The sequence below is a fragment of the Tripterygium wilfordii genome, chromosome 2 (genome assembly GCF_013401445.1).
Source record: "Tripterygium wilfordii isolate XIE 37 chromosome 2, ASM1340144v1, whole genome shotgun sequence".
Classification (NCBI taxonomy): domain Eukaryota; kingdom Viridiplantae; phylum Streptophyta; class Magnoliopsida; order Celastrales; family Celastraceae; genus Tripterygium; species Tripterygium wilfordii.
This window is the reverse complement of record NC_052233.1, coordinates 8,042,420-8,059,835: the sequence shown is the minus strand read 5'-3', so window position 1 is coordinate 8,059,835 and position 17,416 is coordinate 8,042,420. Positions and strand designations below refer to the sequence as shown.

The 17,416-nt window shown below is 37.7% G+C and overlaps 3 protein-coding genes across 3 annotated transcripts; all 3 read right to left on the bottom strand.

Annotated features, from left to right (window-relative positions):
* LOC119981328 (double-stranded RNA-binding protein 2-like) lies at positions 1 to 4,391 on the bottom strand. Its single transcript, XM_038824415.1, has 3 exons — positions 3,890 to 4,391; positions 1,659 to 1,878; positions 1 to 1,047 (listed from the first exon to the last, which is right to left on the bottom strand). Exons 1-3 carry the CDS (start codon positions 4,133 to 4,135, stop codon positions 212 to 214), a joined length of 1,302 nt encoding a protein of 433 aa, XP_038680343.1. The 5' UTR covers positions 4,136 to 4,391; the 3' UTR covers positions 1 to 211.
* Positions 4,392 to 6,337: 1,946 nt separating this feature from the next.
* LOC120016705 (vacuolar fusion protein MON1 homolog) lies at positions 6,338 to 13,399 on the bottom strand. Its single transcript, XM_038869612.1, has 14 exons — positions 12,735 to 13,399; positions 11,990 to 12,069; positions 11,801 to 11,872; positions 11,635 to 11,674; positions 10,752 to 10,853; positions 10,471 to 10,592; positions 9,739 to 9,871; positions 9,482 to 9,573; positions 8,889 to 8,970; positions 8,645 to 8,709; positions 8,254 to 8,556; positions 8,049 to 8,140; positions 7,479 to 7,543; positions 6,338 to 6,726 (listed from the first exon to the last, which is right to left on the bottom strand). The coding sequence occupies exons 1-14, from the start codon at positions 13,155 to 13,157 to the stop codon at positions 6,631 to 6,633; spliced, it is 1,767 nt and encodes a 588-aa protein (XP_038725540.1). The 5' UTR covers positions 13,158 to 13,399; the 3' UTR covers positions 6,338 to 6,630.
* A 2,633-nt stretch (positions 13,400 to 16,032) lies between these two features.
* Positions 16,033 to 16,916, bottom strand: LOC120016142. The gene has a single exon (XM_038868770.1). It carries the CDS (start codon positions 16,832 to 16,834, stop codon positions 16,343 to 16,345), a length of 492 nt encoding a protein of 163 aa, XP_038724698.1. The 5' UTR covers positions 16,835 to 16,916; the 3' UTR covers positions 16,033 to 16,342.
* Positions 16,917 to 17,416: the final 500 nt, after the last annotated feature.

Here is a 17,416-nt window from a genome sequence, read left to right as displayed (position 1 = left end):
TAGAATATAGAACTACTGATACTGATTTAACCAATCACTCAATCGGCAGCTACAACTTCTCACAAAGAAAAATGAAAATCCAAAAGACAAAAAAAGAAAGAAAGAGAAAAGATAAGATGAAACATTCCAGGTAGATTACGAAACAAACCTAGTACAAACAAAAAAGCATACATTCGTCTCCCATATTTTCATATCCTCACCAACCCTGCGATTAGATTTTGAGTTTTTCCAGGCTGTGCACTGTTTGAGATTCTAGCCGCTTGTCTCCAGTCGCGCTCTCAGATTCTCGTTGGTTGTTTCTAGTTGCACTCTTGGTTTCCCCCACTTGAGCTGGAGGTATGCTCGGAATAGCAGTAGGAATGGTCGCTGGAGCCTCTTCTGCTTTAGCTGTGACGTCAGGTGTACTTGGCAACTTAGTCTCTTCTACTTTAGTTGGTTGAGGATCGTCCTTTTGAATAGATTGAGTATCTTCTTTTCTAGAAATTGGAGCAGCATATGCTGGCACAGCGTGCCTGATATTGACAGGTGGAGCAATTCGAACAGGAGCAGGCCGCATTGCCTGATGAGGAAGGGCAGATGGTGGCGGGAGTGGAGGTGCTGAGAAAACAGGCACAGCAGTCCTTATGGTCACTGGAGGAGCAACACCATGGCAAGAAGTCCTAGCTTGTAGGATGGGAACATATGGAGCTGCTCCAACGGCAGGGAACTTCTGAGGGCGAATCCCACGGACATCCTGAGTGGGCAAATGTAATGACGAAACATGCCTATCATTTGCTGTTGTTGACGATGATCTTGACCGAGGAGCTGTCCTTGGGCATATTAGTGGAAGGATTTTTGATGTAAGAGCAGGGGGAGGCTGTGGGCTTGTAGGTCTGGGACTCTGAACAGGAAATTTCCTTGAAAATGGTAGTGGGCCATTAGAGGAATTCCCCATTGCTATCTTTTCCTTCAATCGGTAATTCAGCAACGCCCGAGCAATAGTGATCTGTTCTAGCTCGTCGTTGTTCTCCACTTCAGATGAAGAACTTGCAGCAGCTTCCTTTGCCACTGGCCAGAAAGGAAAATGAACAATCATTTTACAATTACACTCTGCTTTCTAAGCTTAATTCAAACATGTTGGTGATGCCACAAGGCCACCAAAAACACGTTACTAGTTAAACTGCTCTACTCTTAGGCCAATGCCCTAATACTACTTATTTTACAATCTTCTTGCATGCACTTCGAATATTCCCCTTGAAATAAAATAAACGATATCACAGGGCAGTTTGTCATGGACTATTCCAAAGCAAAGTTAGGATTAAATAAAGCTCCAGTTAGAATGCCAATAATTAATTTCGTCAGCATAGCACAAAATCTAGGCAGCAGACAGTAGGCTACACAATGTTCATTGTAGCACCAAGCCACTTCTGTGTTATATCTATTATAGCTGATACCCATACCATTTGCCCCATCTCACTTAGAAATCCATCAATGGTGTCGCAGATAAATATTTTATAATCTTTTTCTTCTTTAAGCAGGAAAAAGGTTTTCCGCCCCCTTAAGAGATGAGCAAAACAGTGAGTATCAATCAATCATTAATTCCTACTTGAGATACAAAAGATTTCCACACAAATTACCGATTTACTTGAAAATAAATGGAAAAAGAAGTTGGAACGAACATTGTTTAAGAGATGTCCAAGCTGCCATAGCCGAATTCTTCTCTGCTTGTTTCTTATTCTTAGCAGGTTCCCCAGTGAATGTGATTCCAGCCAATTCCACTTTCCCTGTAAATACCGGAAGGTGACCAAGGCCTGACCTGAATGTTGTGTATTGTGGCAATGGAGCACCAACTCGTTGTGCAATTTCCTGTAAAAGGTTCTTGTAAACCCCTGTCTCATCCTAAAACAAAGCAACTCCAATTAGCAAAAATATAACTAGCAAAAGATGTGAATAAAAACATACACGTAACGTGAAGTGTTAGACCTTGAACTCATAAAGAGACCAACATTTAACATATAAGATTATATGAGTACACATGTACGCAACAGAATATGCCGGTTAAGATGGCAGAAACTAGAGACTATAAGTGGCTGATACCAAGGAAGGCAGAAAGGAGAAACTCTACCCCCTCAGTTTCTTTTTCCTTCTTAAAGAAGAAGAAATATATTTTTTCATAAATCTAAAGATTTTCTAAACATTAAACGCACATTCCACAATGCTGTTTTATGATGTTATAGGCACTGTAACTTCAGTCTCACATATACTAGGCCCCTGTAGCCTTAAGTTCAGCATATATGATTGGCGCATGCTCGGGAGATGAAACAGGGGAGAGAAAAACAAGTTAATCATTCAAACAATTGGTGTATAATCAAAAACCATAGTGTATTACAGACAAATTTCAACGGTAAAAGAAACCCAATTTAAAGACAAAACAGAGTTTCATGATTTCATCCCACACTCTAGATCTTCTCCCTCACCTAACAAGTTTGGAGCATAGAAAGATTGTCTACCACAACAGGAGGAGGTTGATAATATGCTAGATGCTCCATGAAATACATGGCAAAGAATGACAAGCAAGAGCTCTGCAGAAACCTTTCTACTTACAACCATGTTCTCGTTCAATTAATTGATTAGCAGCATATCTAGGACTCTGGGGAAAGAAGCCACTATTTAAACAAGTCTCAGGCTGAATATATATATCTTGAAAGAAAGATCATAGTTCGTACAATACTATTCACTGAAGATAAATATGCAGATATGAATTCTTTAAAACAGTCACTTTACCTCTGTGTAAATTCCTTTTTTTAAAAAAATCAATTCAATATATTTTGTATTCTTTTCTTAATAAAAAACAAGGTGATGGATATTATTGTCCTATTCATCACTGTCAGGACATGAGTTTAAATAAAGCCTTCAAGTATTTGAGCATTTTACAAGCTCGAATTACTAAGTAAATAGATTTGTGTTTGTTTCCTGATCGGGAAACAATGCACTGTTTTTTTATTATTTTAGTTTATGAACATATATGATGATTTTAGCACGTGGGAGGATTCGAACCTTCAACATGTTCAATCCTAAAGAGTTACTACTACTAGGTTAAGAGCTCCTTGGTACAATGCACTATCTTTTTTGTAGCATTTACCACAAGAAGGAGTAAGGACACTTAAATGAGATTTCGAGCATTCTACAAGTTGGAGAGGAACTTAGTAGACAATATCATATATGGAAAGATTAATGTAACCTTCCAAATATTGCAACAGGACTTTCCTTAAAAACGAGCAGTATAGACATTACTAAAGATGCAAACGCCTAATGGCAATACAACACATGTTGGAGTTCGAACAGAGAAAATCAGTCTCATTAGCTAATGTACATGTATATGATCTATAAGTAAACATTACCGACTAGATTGAACTTCTAGAGACAGCCGGGATAATTTGTAATTAACCTCCAGACTAATTGAAGTTAATGCCTCATTTGAGCTGTTTAGTTACCATAATCAGTCCAGAGAAACACAAGTAGAGCTGTTTCCCAGATATAGAGACAATCAAAGACCGAATGAGTCTAAATTCAAAGCCTCTCAAAACAGGCAGAACTTCCCCATGTTATCACCATTTCCTTAAATAAACTAGAAATAAAATCCATTCCAGCCCAATTCTTATCTCTCAAATGTCAAAACAGGTAGAACTTCCCCCATGTTATCACCATTTCCTTAATAAAATACATTCCGCCCCAAATACCCTCAAACACAGCCAATCACTGGCTACATAATCGCAGAAACACTGCCCAGCTAATACAGCTCAATTAGCTCAAAAACAGACAAAAACGAAAAGCTAAACAGCCACAAAACGAAATTAAATAACAACAGTAAAGAGAGAGTTTAGTATACAAAGGATGAGGCCAAACGAACCAGAATGCGAGCTGCGAGAGAGTGAGAAGGGCCACGATTGGAGAGGGAGTTGAGAGCGACCTCGGCGGCAGAGTGCTCAGCCTGTCGGAGAGTAGTGCAGTAATGAGGACTCTCAAAGATCTCCCCATTGAAGTTCACAGTAGCCTTGAACCGCGGCGCGTGGTCCGGACCCTCCCTTATACAGGTGTACGAAGGCAGGTTGAAGCAGCTCCGCTGCGCCAGCTCCTGCAGCTGGTTCTTATACATTTCGCCTCCTCCTCTCCTCCTTCAGCTTCACCTCTCGATTCTTCTCCCTCCCCTTCCTTTCCAATCTTCTGCAACCCCCTCGCTCGGAAAGGAAGGAAGAGTGTCTTAATGGGGATCGGATCGGACTGGTATCCGGGTCCGGTGTTGACGATCAATAGATATTTTTAGGGTTTTGAAGCCGAAGCACCAGAATAGAGAGAGAAAGGAGAAGAAGAGAGATGAGAGGAGAGAGGGGGTTAATTGTTTGGTAGTGGAGACTGGAGAGTATTATTAAATTATGAATTTATTAATGCTGTTATTACTATGAGTCAACTTAACGTTCGACTGCATGGATGTGATCCTTTCTTCGTAAATTCTGTCTTTTTTTTTAAAAAAAATAATTTATACATTTTAATAATTCGATGATATTGTTAGAAGTTAGAACTGAATTTGGCTTATAACGGTTAGGTTTGTAATTTTAGTAAAAATAATACATGCCTTTAATTAATCAAAATGGAGTCAACTAATTCATCATTGTGTTTAAGTGATTAAATCACATTATACACCAATTAATACTGCACATATGTGTTTTCTACTGAATTGACTACAATTTGATTAAGTGATGAAGAAGTCAGTTCCTCATCCATTTATGCTCTACTTATCTATGAACGTAATCCCGTTTAAGTTGGATATTCACTCTCTCATCACTAAGATGTAATAGGCTCTAACAATCGGGGAGGCGATATTGTCCTGACATAAATTCGTGAGGGCTCAGGTTCACAACGGACAATATCATAAGATTGATCAAGGGTTGGTCCTTAGAAAATCTTTGCACCACAATATTATATAATGTATATAATGTTATATGTACACTCATATTTGCATGCTCTACACCAACGAGAGGTGGTTCAATTGACAATCAACTGAGTTAGATATATCTATATATCTAAAGTTAGATTTTAATCAGAAACAAATTTCTTAACGGTATTAAAAAAATCGATCCTCCAACATTTTTTATTTTTCGTTTCTTTATCCTTTTTAAGAGAACAAAAGCAATCAATCAATCAACACATAAATAAGTGGGCAATAATGACCCAAGTTTTATAGGGTTAGAAATGAGTTACGGAGGGAAGCCAACAACGAGTCACGTGACATTAATCATGGTCACGTGCCCGTCTCGTCATAGTATGATTGTATTAATATGTGGTGGTCAATGGTGCAAAAAACACTTTTCATAGAAGAAAGCATAGCATGAAATGATAATAATAATGTTGGCGTCATGGAATCTCATACATCGAGGATGTCCAGTTACAAAAATACCCCCAAATGTTTTAATTAGTTCACTATAGTTTTTCGTTAACCAAGGGATTTTATAGTAATTGAACACTAAAATAAACACCAACTTGGTTATCATGGGACAAGGTGAGTGGGGAACAAGCCTTTTTAAAATCTCCGAAATTGGTGAAGTTTGACTACCAAATAACAAATATGCCACGGTAGGGAATTTGATGCAAGTCCTCACAAGTGTAAATGGGGAAGTCTGAAAAGTCACTCAATTCATTTATTTTGATGCCTCAAGCATTCAATTCATCAAAACATAAATAAGACTATGAAAATGGAAGAGTTGGTGGGATGATCCAAAATATTATAGACTTGACTTGAAGAATATTGTCCATATAGACCATTATTATTTGCCTCTCATTACGTGTGAGATTTCTGGGATGAATTTCCTATAGATTTCGTTTATGTTCATTGACGATTGATGGACACTCTTCAATACCCCGAAGTGTTTGGTCCCTAAAGTTCCCGGGGGTTATGCTCATTAGGGTGTACCTAGGAGGCTAAATCGAGGTGACACCTGGATTGGCCGAGACATTCCCCAACCCGATCTCTTCTTCAGTCAGTCTTTGTGTGAACACATATCAACATCTCATTGGAGGAGTATTTTTAGTATTATCTCATATGACACAATATAAGCACGCATAACAGAATTAAAGACGTGATCTTTGACTTATGATGTAAGTTCAAGCAACCCTAGAAGTAGAAAAGGCAACTGCAAGATGTCCCAACAAGGCATGTAAACAGTGGATTAAATTAAAATGGTGACTACATTGAAGTAAGCAACAAAAAAAAGGAGCTTTCTCATGGTTCTCTAACTTCACGTACAATAGCAGCTAGCAAAATTAGAACTTCAAATCCAGCAGACTCCCTCTAACATAGGCAGAAGTGACATTAAATCCCAAGTCACTGCAACCACCAGGGTGGCAAAAATGATTTATTAAGATCGAATATGACTTCATAATACTTCTGTATACATGCATTTGTACATTTTGAGTCTGCTCTTACAGCTCACGAAGATGTCGTAATTATAAAACCCACCTCTAAAAAAAAAAAAAAAGAGTACAAAATACCTGCATTATGCTCCATTAGTATTTAAGACAAAAAAAATTATGAGGGACTTTAATACTAATTAAAAAAAAAACTAGTATACAAACTGTGATACATATCTAGGGATATCACCACGAAAAAGGGCTTGCTCCCAACAAAAATATCTCATTTTCTACATCTTTCACCCATTGACAAACCCGGTTGCAGATTTTGATTGCTAAAGCCTGCAAAATTTTGGATCAAATAAATTTCAACACTTCAAGCACAATTAAATCCGGTAAAGCAACTAAGATGGAACAAATTGAATTTAGTTGTTCATTAGTTAAGACTATCAAGTCTGATATTCCAGGTGATAGTCCAAAAAAATTGCTCTACAGATGTAGTATTAATCCACAATGTCAAAGAAATGGAATATTCCACTCCTTAAGTAAAAGGGAAAACCAAGTAATGTGGAAGCAGAATCCCTTTATATTGGGATATATTTTTCACTTAATGGACTTCGCATTAACAGTTAAACCTAATACATATTAGATTTTGTCAGAATCCCTCGGAGGAAAATTAATTCAGGAATAGGGTGGGCTCATGGTTATTTTGCACAGGAGCCAGTGAGCAAAGTCTACATTTTATGCAATTTAAGAAACACCAAATACAAAAAATAATTACAGGATAATTAGAGGTACTTGAGGTCCTTAGTCCTTAAACCCCATTGTGGTAAGAAAATAAATAAAGTGCAAGGTTCTTGTGGCTTAGTGGTGGCTAGCTCCTCACACTTGCCAAAGGTAGTTCGATTCCCACCCCTCAAAAAAATTAAGAGTATAACCCCATAAATTATCAAAAAAATGAAAAATTACTCTTTCCATTTTATTTTCACAGAAAACAGCTCTTGAAGGGGCAAAAAAAGGTCAATAAGTGGTTGTAAGTACAGTACATATGCCAGAAATTATCCCAAAATTATATGCATAAGCAAATGTCAAACCTTGTCTGCAAGTGGATCAAATGTTGCATAGAGTTCAAAATCTTGTGTGGCCCAGCATAGTAGAACTGCACACAGCAAGCAATTGAAGCAAAACTTCAAGAAACGTAATTAGGAAGGGACACCATTTCAAGCACGTGTGCATGAGACATGTACAGATTGACATTAAATTTTGAACCATACTTAGGGTGGTTACCCAAAATGGAAACTTCTTGCAGACTAGGAACACCAAATTAGTGGCTAAACAGAAACAAAATCAGTGGAAACTTTAACCAGTCCAAAATAAAAAGACTAGAACAATTGGAATGGAAACAAAGTATAGAAACTTGTTAAGTAGGGCCAGTCAGCCCATTCCAAATGTTTTTCCAGTGGGTCTTGTACTGATGCTGTCTTTCCAGTCGAGCCTCTAACGTGAGACTGATTACCATACTCGAACAAAATGTTTCGACAATTATAATTTATAAAGAGGAACACAAATAATAATAATAATAGAGTATGTAAGGTTACATATCAACATATTATCTTTACAACAAGATAAGATTTATCAAACAAAGAAAAAAGATCATCATTTACCATAGTTTTCGTCTCTTCTAAACTGAGTTTTGTGTGGGCCAATTCCTTGATCATGCATGGAAGCATAAATTTTATGGTAAGCCCTATATAGTCTGCAATATGAAAATATACTTATATAGATGAGAAAGAAAGCCATAACTTACTTCATCATGGGAGGTGATTTGAAGGTTGTTTAGAAAGATAATGCAAGACTCAAAACTATTACCTTTTCTGCTGTCTTGGACTATTAATTGGAGGAGAAAACTCAGAAGAGACATACTGATCCAAAAATATACTACGATACATGAAATGCCAAAGTCCAGCAGGACCACCAATTCCACCAAAAGATTCCTTGATTCTCTCAGGAGAATCCGTTGGAGGTTTGTGGTGACCTAGATGAGGGGACAAAGATCCAGAATGAGGTACGGGGTCAATTGGCAAATCCTCAACACGCATTCCACCTTCTAGGATGGATCTCTGAACTTCACTAAGAACACTTGACTTCAGAAGGACTGTTTCAATACGAATCCTACAATAATTTGTTTCCATTTTTCAAAAACAACTGCTGCTCTGAAGAATATAATATCTACAGTGTACAGCAATAAAACAACGGTTACCTGCATTCCTTGAGATGATAAAAGGCATCCGAACTGGTAGTAAGCAGCACCAAGTATGTGTCAACCTGACATGTCAAAGCATAACAGTAAGGTCAATTCCTCTCTCATTGAGATGAACAACAAATAATATTCTCGTAGAAATGCATTAGTACAGGTAAAATAGTTTAAAGTTGGCAGCTTATCTTACAAACACTGACCAGGACCATAACAAGTATATGAACATGTGAATCCAAGTCTTACTCACATCAAAGTAATGCACATAGGCATATAAAAATGCCACGGGATTATATCTTGGAAGGCAGATTGGAGAGAAAGATTCAGAAGTCCTGCATAAATCCCACGAAACAGGTAAGACCATAGTCTCCGAAAGTTCAAAAACCAGAAATCAACACTCTTCCCCACAGACAATAAATGGTAGACTGGTAGAGTAAAGCATCCACCAATTAGGGTAAAATCCCCACCAACATAGCAAAAGGATAACTGCTGCCTTTTTTTAGGGTAGACTCTAGTATTTTAGCAACTCAAAGAATAAAGGGTAAATCAACTGTCACTTGGGCTTGTAATCAAGAAAAAGGATGGTTCATGAGGGTGTTGCACACTAAATCAAAGACAACTATCATAAGCAAGCAGTGGTACAATTATTTTGATAACTTCTACGCAAGTTGTAATATGATGATATTAGAGACAGAAAATTTTTAAATAAATATAACAAACCCATCAGATATTTTTTGTTTTTGTTGCAACTTTCAATTTTAATCTTCACTATGCCTTCGATATTCCACGCCATAATGATTTGTTTAGACCATAAAAGATCAAGAAAAGTCCATTTATACTTACCTAAATGATTCTGAAGACATAAGAAAGTTGGAAAGTAGCAGCATGTCATCTGGATGAAGGGAAGCTTTTTGAGCACCAACAAGACTGACAACCTACAACAAGCTTAAAGTAGTGAAATGCTTAAACCATTCGAAGAATTTCAAACTGGGAAGCAACTGCAACTTTGTCCCTGACAGTGTAAAAAAAGATGACAGAGAGGAGGATAGAAAGAAACTTTGGGAGCGCAGAAAAGTGTAGAGGAGGGGAAAGGGATTCACCTTGTGTTTACACATCAATATTGCAAAAAGGACGCCTGAATCAGCCACATCTTGCAGTATAGCACCTGCAGCTTGCCTTGTTGCATAAGCAAGGGGAAGACAAGTGTATGCATGGAGAAATGTAGCTGGATTCCTAACAAAACGCAAAAAAGTTTCTCAGTGGATTCCTAACAAAACGCAAAAAAGTTTCTCAGTGCCGTCCAACTTAGGTACAGTAATAATAGCTGCCTATGTCTAACACAAGAGAACAGATGTAACATCATAATATGCCAGAAACTAGAAAGGATTATGCAACATCTTCGCCCCAAAATAATGTCAATTTAACCCAGGCACTGGCTTTGAAACCAGGCAACCCAGCAAAAAGAACACAAAATAAAAGAATTACATGCACCTTGAGTTTAATTTGAAAATGTACAATGATTTCATCATTAATCAATGATTTCATCATTAATCAAGATCTGAAACCAATGCATAAAACTGTTATTTAAAAAATATTGCAGATCTGCATGAGCACTCCTCATCAGTAATAAGCCATTTCAAATTGATTTAAAATCTCTCACAAATAAAATTGCCAGGGAAATTGATTATTTTGCACAGGAAGAGCAAGGAAAGAAGCTCATGCATTCAATGAAGAGCGAAAAGAAAAAATCCACTTCATGTAGCATCCATAATTTCCTATTTTCTTCAACACAAACAAAAGTAAGCATCAAGAAAAGGAGCAAAGTAACAAACCAACTGAAAGAATGGATAAGAGAAGAGAAGACAACATCTGTCCCTCCAAGTAAAGGCGTCATATCAAATTTCGGATTCTTCTCAAAACATCTATTTATCGACTTTGTCAATATAAGTATCATCTGCATCCAAATCATAAGGTAAAAATGAGACAGGAACGTTCTTTTCGCAGAACAGACACGAGGGGAATAATTTTAGAAAGAAAAAGAAGCCGCCATTAGGAAAACTGCAAAGGCACCATGCACCCAAATAGTCAGGAAAATCAGGAAAAGAACTATTACCTGTCCATAAATTAGCTCCAACTGTCCCTTTAATGACTCGTATGGCTCTTCTGTACAACTGATGCAAACTAAGTAAATTGGTCCTTTGACAAGAAAAACCACCTGACAAACAAAACTTTCACTCAGATCAAATGAAATGTCACAATTTTTTATACATGCCTGATATATATTTGTGGAAACTGAAGTTTAACTATTTATGCATCCATCCTTCGGAAGCTTGTGCTCAGGAGGAAAATTTTGTCAAAATCAAATTGCATCAACAGACACAATAAAGGCTTGAATGATTTTAAAATTTGTGAAGGTTTTCTTCTATTTGGACCGATTCTTAGGATCCTACTCTTCTACCAAAGGAACAAAGTGACGATTGGTTTTTCTAGGCAGTGTGGTTTTAACTAGAAACATGCATAAAACTGGTAATATAATCATCACGATGAAAAACAAGAAACACAATTAGAGAAGGACATTATGAGTTTCACAAAAGCAATTGTAAAATACATTATTGACTAACATCAATAAGAAAAATAACAAGCATTAATCTTAACATATTTGAGGATGACAACATGAATCATTACAAAAAAACACCTCAGACTTGCCACTTAATCCAATCTGAGGCTACACTCTCAACTAATCCAGTGGCATTCATATTCGTTGTACTACTTTCACATTGTCTCTTCCAACCACCAGCAATGTTTTTCTTCAGAATATGATATTTGAATTTCTCACATTCCTGTGTTGGGGTATTTTTAAGTGTCCATGTAAATGTTTATATGATAGAAAGGAAAGCTAGTCCTACGTCAAGCCCAAGTCACAAAGAAAAATGTTCACTAACGTCAATGGAAAATGAAAAAAGTAAGCCCACATAAAAGAAATATATATTACAGACCTGGTGCTTTCCTGCCCTAACCAATTTGATACAATCCCCCCTAAAATGAAAACAATTAATAAAACCATCATAAGTCCTCTAAAGAATTGCTTCAAGAAAATAGCCTAAGAGTAGCAGAGAAAATAGAAATTTTAAAATGACAAATAAGAATTTTTTTTCCCGGTACCCATTCTCCACAAAGGAAATAATGGCTTGCAATGTTGCAGAAAATCCTGCCAGCTTGTGTTCATCTCCATATCTGATAATTTATTACAAAGATAGAAAAGTATTAATAGGAACAACAAAACTATAGAGCCTCTTTTCTGCACTGGGGTGAAAAGAGATTTTCCACTTTGAGGTGCAGACAAAAACAAACCTGGAATATATAGGTTTGCCAGCATTACTCAAAGCAAAGAAGTGCTTCTTCCTTTTTCTCCATGATATAGAGGCATCATCCTGTAATTCATTTGTTAATCAAACAAATTTCTAAATCTCAACTCAGATGACATAACTATGCCCCCTTCAGCACTCCAAGCCTGCCGTTGACAAGCAGTTTAGTTAATTATTCACTTAACAGATGCAAAGCTTTAATATGTTTGCTCATTGCTATTTTTTCAATGGCATGATAGCATATGAGCATAGAGGACCTGAAAACCTCCATGTAGATAGCTAACATACCAGCAGTACTGCACAACATACATTCATGTATTTCTCTGCATCACTGATATTTCTTCAAGTTTGTCCAATTTCCAAGTACACATTTACAGACTGGAATAGACATGGGTGGATATTCCAACAGTCTATAATTGTCATAGGCATCACTTGGATTAGCAACATTTCAACATATATTGCAATTAAGCTTTTGTTTTCAACGGGTTACCAGCCATTTGAAGTATTGGAAAGCACGAAAGAGCATTATAATTTGCTCTAATGCATAGTCTGTAAAATGCAATCCCCTACGAACTCCACATTCAATTATCTCATCATTTCCAAATGCAAGCATATAGACCCTGAACCAGTTCGGCTGGTGTATATCTCGTTCATCAACTATCATCTAAAGACATCGCAAATAAGCAAAAACAAGAGCAGTGAAAAAACGTTAAACAAATAATATACGGTACCTCATCAACGTGCCGCTTTCCCGGCATCCAAGACTCATGGGAATCCGTGGCCCCCTCAATGGCACTGCCATTCCCCACTTCTTGTATCTCATCCTCACTTACCTCGTCCACTATGGAGGTACTCGACGCACTGCTGGTTCCCCTCCCGCCTGCATATCCGCTGCTGCTGGGACTAGGCGGTCCCTCCAGTTCCAATTCCGAATTCACCCTCCCCCAAACCACCTTAGAACTAGATTTCTCGACTCCTTCATCATGATTGTTCTCTCCGTGATTGTTTGATGCACTTGCGGTGTCACTCGAGCACTCCTGAAATTTATCTTCATTGGATTCCGTAAGTACGACCGTTGCCAGTTGATCTTCGATTTCTTTGGTGTTAGGGTTTTCTTCAGCAGAGGATGAAGAGGGGGAATCGGATGACGACATCTCGGTGCCTCCCAAACTAGATAAATTTGGGTTCGGTTAGAGATAATTTGAGACAGAGAAGTTCAAGGAGATCGTAAGATTTTGGGGCTGAGACCGTCTGTCTACCGGTCCTTGGTTACTGTTTCTACAACAAGCTTCCCATGCGAGACTCGGACGAGCGTCTGACCAGTAGGTAACTTGGTTGGAATGGATCCGACTTGAGCTGCTCAACTGTTCCAGAATCCAGACTTTTCAGTCCGAAATCTGCAAGACGGAGATCTGGATCGTTTGGAGTTATGGGCTCAAAAGACTTCTTAGCTTGACGAGGGCCCAATCTCTTCTCCATAGTCAATCCATCTCGTTCTTGGTCCTCTAAATTTAATATTGGGCCAAGAATTGTAGTCCAAAGGCCCATACATAAAAATCTGGCCCGGCCCTGTGTTGTTTACTCGTTTTACGTAATCGATCGATCCATGAAACGACGGAACACAACTGAACTGATGTTATCACTTGTGAATAGGGATGGCAACGGGCAGGGACGACCATGCACCTCCATGTGGTGCCCCGCACCCAGCCCTGTCCCACCCCGTATGTCGGGGCGACTTTTACTCTCCGTCCTCACCCCGTGCTACCCTATGCTCCACCTCGCCTCTATTCAACATCTTTGAAAATTACAAAATTAAATTAAATTACGAACCTAAGACTTCTAGGTGAGAGAGTAATGAACTAATCAACAAGCCAAAACTACTTTCATGTTATATTTGCCAACTAATTAAATTATTATCTTTACATATACCTATTATATTTTTAACACGATTAAATAATTTTAGTTTTACTTAATGTGGGTATTGATTTTAAATTTTATATTATACACATCTATAGTTTTAAATTGTTTAATTTTATACTTTATTTTATAAAATCTTAGGGTCTTAAGATTTTATCAACATTTATGAGTAGAGGGTCATATTATGACTTTAGGATTTAGTACTTGGGTTTAGGGTTTAGGGTTTAGCGTTCAAGGCCTTTAGGGTTTAGGGACTTTAGGGTTTAGGGGTTCAGGGTCTTTAGAGTTTTGGGATTTAGGGTTTAGGGATTTAGGGTCTTCAGGGATTTGGGGTTTAGGGTTTAGAGTCTTTAGGGTTTTGGAGATTAGGATTTAGGAGTATAGGGTCATATTTAACTTAACATTTAGGGTCCTATATTTTTATCAATATCAATTCAATTGATTTAGGAATAGAGATTAGAAGTCATATTTAATTTAGGGTTTTGGATAAGCTTTTATCAACATTTATTCAATATACTTAAGAGTATGATAATATTATATTTAGGGACTTAGGATTTAGGTCTTACTTTGATTTTAATAATAATATAAAATTAAAATATGTTTAGACAAATAAATATTTGTCTATATTATGTTTTATATATATATATCTACAGTGGGGTGTAGGTCGGGTTGAGGGGCGGGACGGGACTGGTTGGAAGGCATATCCCCCCACCCCACAATGGATTGAGATTTTTTGTCCCGTCCCTGCCTCACACAAGCCTTGGGTCGGGGAAAATCATCCGTGCAGAATGGTGCGGGGCGGGTGGAGGACAAATTGTCATCCCTACTTACTTGTGACAGTTGTGAGTCGCACTGACCAACGGTTTCATTATTCCTATGTCGTCATAAAGCGGGTGGACAGGACATTGAAAACGACGGGCCAACGTAAACAAAACGCGGAAGTCCTATATCTTAAAATACTCAACTAGCCATCCTTATCATTGGGCCCACGGGTAGCCCATGATCTTCTTATCTGCATCATAAAAAGCAACGGTTGTCAAAAACTTCCATGATTTATTGTTTTCCTTTTAAGACCGGCATTACTAGTCTTTTTGTTCTGTTCTTACTTTTTTTTCTATGAAATCTGTTAACATGCATACATAGATAATTTAAGTTACTAACTATTTAGAATGCTTTTTTTTTATAACATTTCGTAGTAACTCCACAGTTAAATATGCTTTTACGATAATACTATTTGAATTGGTGACCTCATGAGAACGCAAAGCCATGCTGGCTTAATATATCTATGAGAACTGAACAATCCAAATAAAAAAATATTTTTAAACACACTGGATTAATATTTAAATTGTGATGTGAATTGTACTCGTATTTATTTCAATTTAGAAAGAAGTTGGACTCTATATATATTTCACCTGAGTGAGTGGTGGGGATCATATAATACCAGATGGTCGGCAAATATAATAATATATAGTACACAAGCATCAAGTTAATTAATAAAATCTAGATAACATCGGTATCCAATCTATCTATATCATAAGTATATATATAACAACATTTTTACCACCAGATCGAATGCTTTTTGATTGTTATCCACTGGTGTATATATATATATATATATACACGTAGTTATGTACATGTCGGATTAATTAGAACAGTACCCTACATTATTTGGACACAACGAGGACAGCTGTTTATGCCTTCCCCAATCCCCAGTAGCGTCTAGGCTTATCCTAATCCCTAAAGGAAGCATCAAGGCAGCATCCATAACTCTAGAGTATATTCCCAAATATATCTATATCCTTCCCGATAACTTTTCGATAATTTGAGAAAACAGCAAACGATAGATTTGACATTTTCTTATTGCATGGCATAATTTTTGTGGTTCATTTTCACTTTGCATGCTATGAAGAGCATTATTTTTATAGAAATGATAGGAATTCCAATTATTTTAATGACTAATATATCACTTTTTGATTCAATCGTCAAATTTTATGTATTTTTTCACTTACATCAATCAATCGAGAGACAAAATGAATTACTGAAGGATCGAGATCTCATCTAATCATATTCCTGACATTTTTGTTATTTTTCGTTTCAACGTTATGCACAGAATTGGAAAATGAATGGACGCAAATTCATTTCAATAATCAAACAAAACTCGAACAGAAACAGACGAGCTAGAAAGATCAAATGACAAAGAAACCGCACTAATATTTCCCTTGAAATCTCGATCAAAATCTCTCTGGTTAGGATTACAAGCGTTAAAATTCAAAAAGGATTCCCTCCCTCACGTTCCAGTCGCCGGAAAAACTACTGAAACCCAAAACAACGAAAAAAAATAGTCAAAATCTGCCATAAATCCGGCTATAATCCTCCCTCAGGGGTACCGTGGTAATTTCATAAGATACCCAAATTTTCAAAACTAGTCCTGGAAGCCGGTTTTCTCCCAAATTGCATTTCTGACTCTACTCAGATCCCTCCCTTTCAAAGTCCTCCCAACACCTTCATGCACCGAGAACGACGCGATCCTTGTCCTCGCCAAGATCTCGTGCGGCGGGATCCTAAATCCTCCATCGAACGAATCATTGCCGTCAACGTTATCATCATCGTCATCACTCTCTCTCCTCCGATGGTCCCGGTATTCGTCCTTTAAAATCTTGGACCAGTCCGGTATATTGACAGGAAGTGACGACGGAGTCCCGCAGGTGGAGTCAACGCGCTTAGATGTTTTCTTGGAGAATCTGGAATTTGGAGCGGGCTTGCTGCGGAACTCGGACGCGTCAGAGCGAGTTGCCGAAAGGTTGTAGATGTCGGACTCGTCCAGTTCGAATCCGGACTCAGTCACGAGAGGAGAGTGGTCAGTAGAGAGAAATCGGTAGTTCTGTCTGGCGAAGTAGGTCTTGGTCGTCGCCATGGGAGGTCTGAACTTCGGAAGTTTCTGGTTCTTTGGATTTGCAATAGTCTTGATCTGCTTTTTATAAAGGTTGGTTTAATGGTTTGCACAGTGGATAAGTCTTCGAAATTCTTTAAATTTATTCATTGCGGAAATGACCTTAAACACCCTAACAGAAGTCATCAAATTCCACGTCGGATTTTAATTTTATCCCACTCTCAGAAACGCCATATACTCCAGGGCTTCGTTCCCGTGCATCGCACGGCATGGTCACAAGATAAAGATTGGTTTTGACTTTTGAACACATCCGAGTTTTAGTTCTTGACTTCTTGTCCAGTTGTCCACGTATCCAAGATGGAATGATTTTAGCAATGTTCTGGTTTAGGATGATGCATTCAGTTTCAAAATTTTGAAAAGATAAATATGGATAATTGATCGGACAGTTCGAAATCTGCTACTGACCCTATTTGTCCTGTTATCCAGAAGGTAGAGGAACATTACCAATTACCATAAACAATCGCAGTAACAAAAAAAGAAAAGGTTACAATTACCGTCCCCGACTCCCCGTCATGAACTTATCCTATATTTGAAATAGGGGAGAAC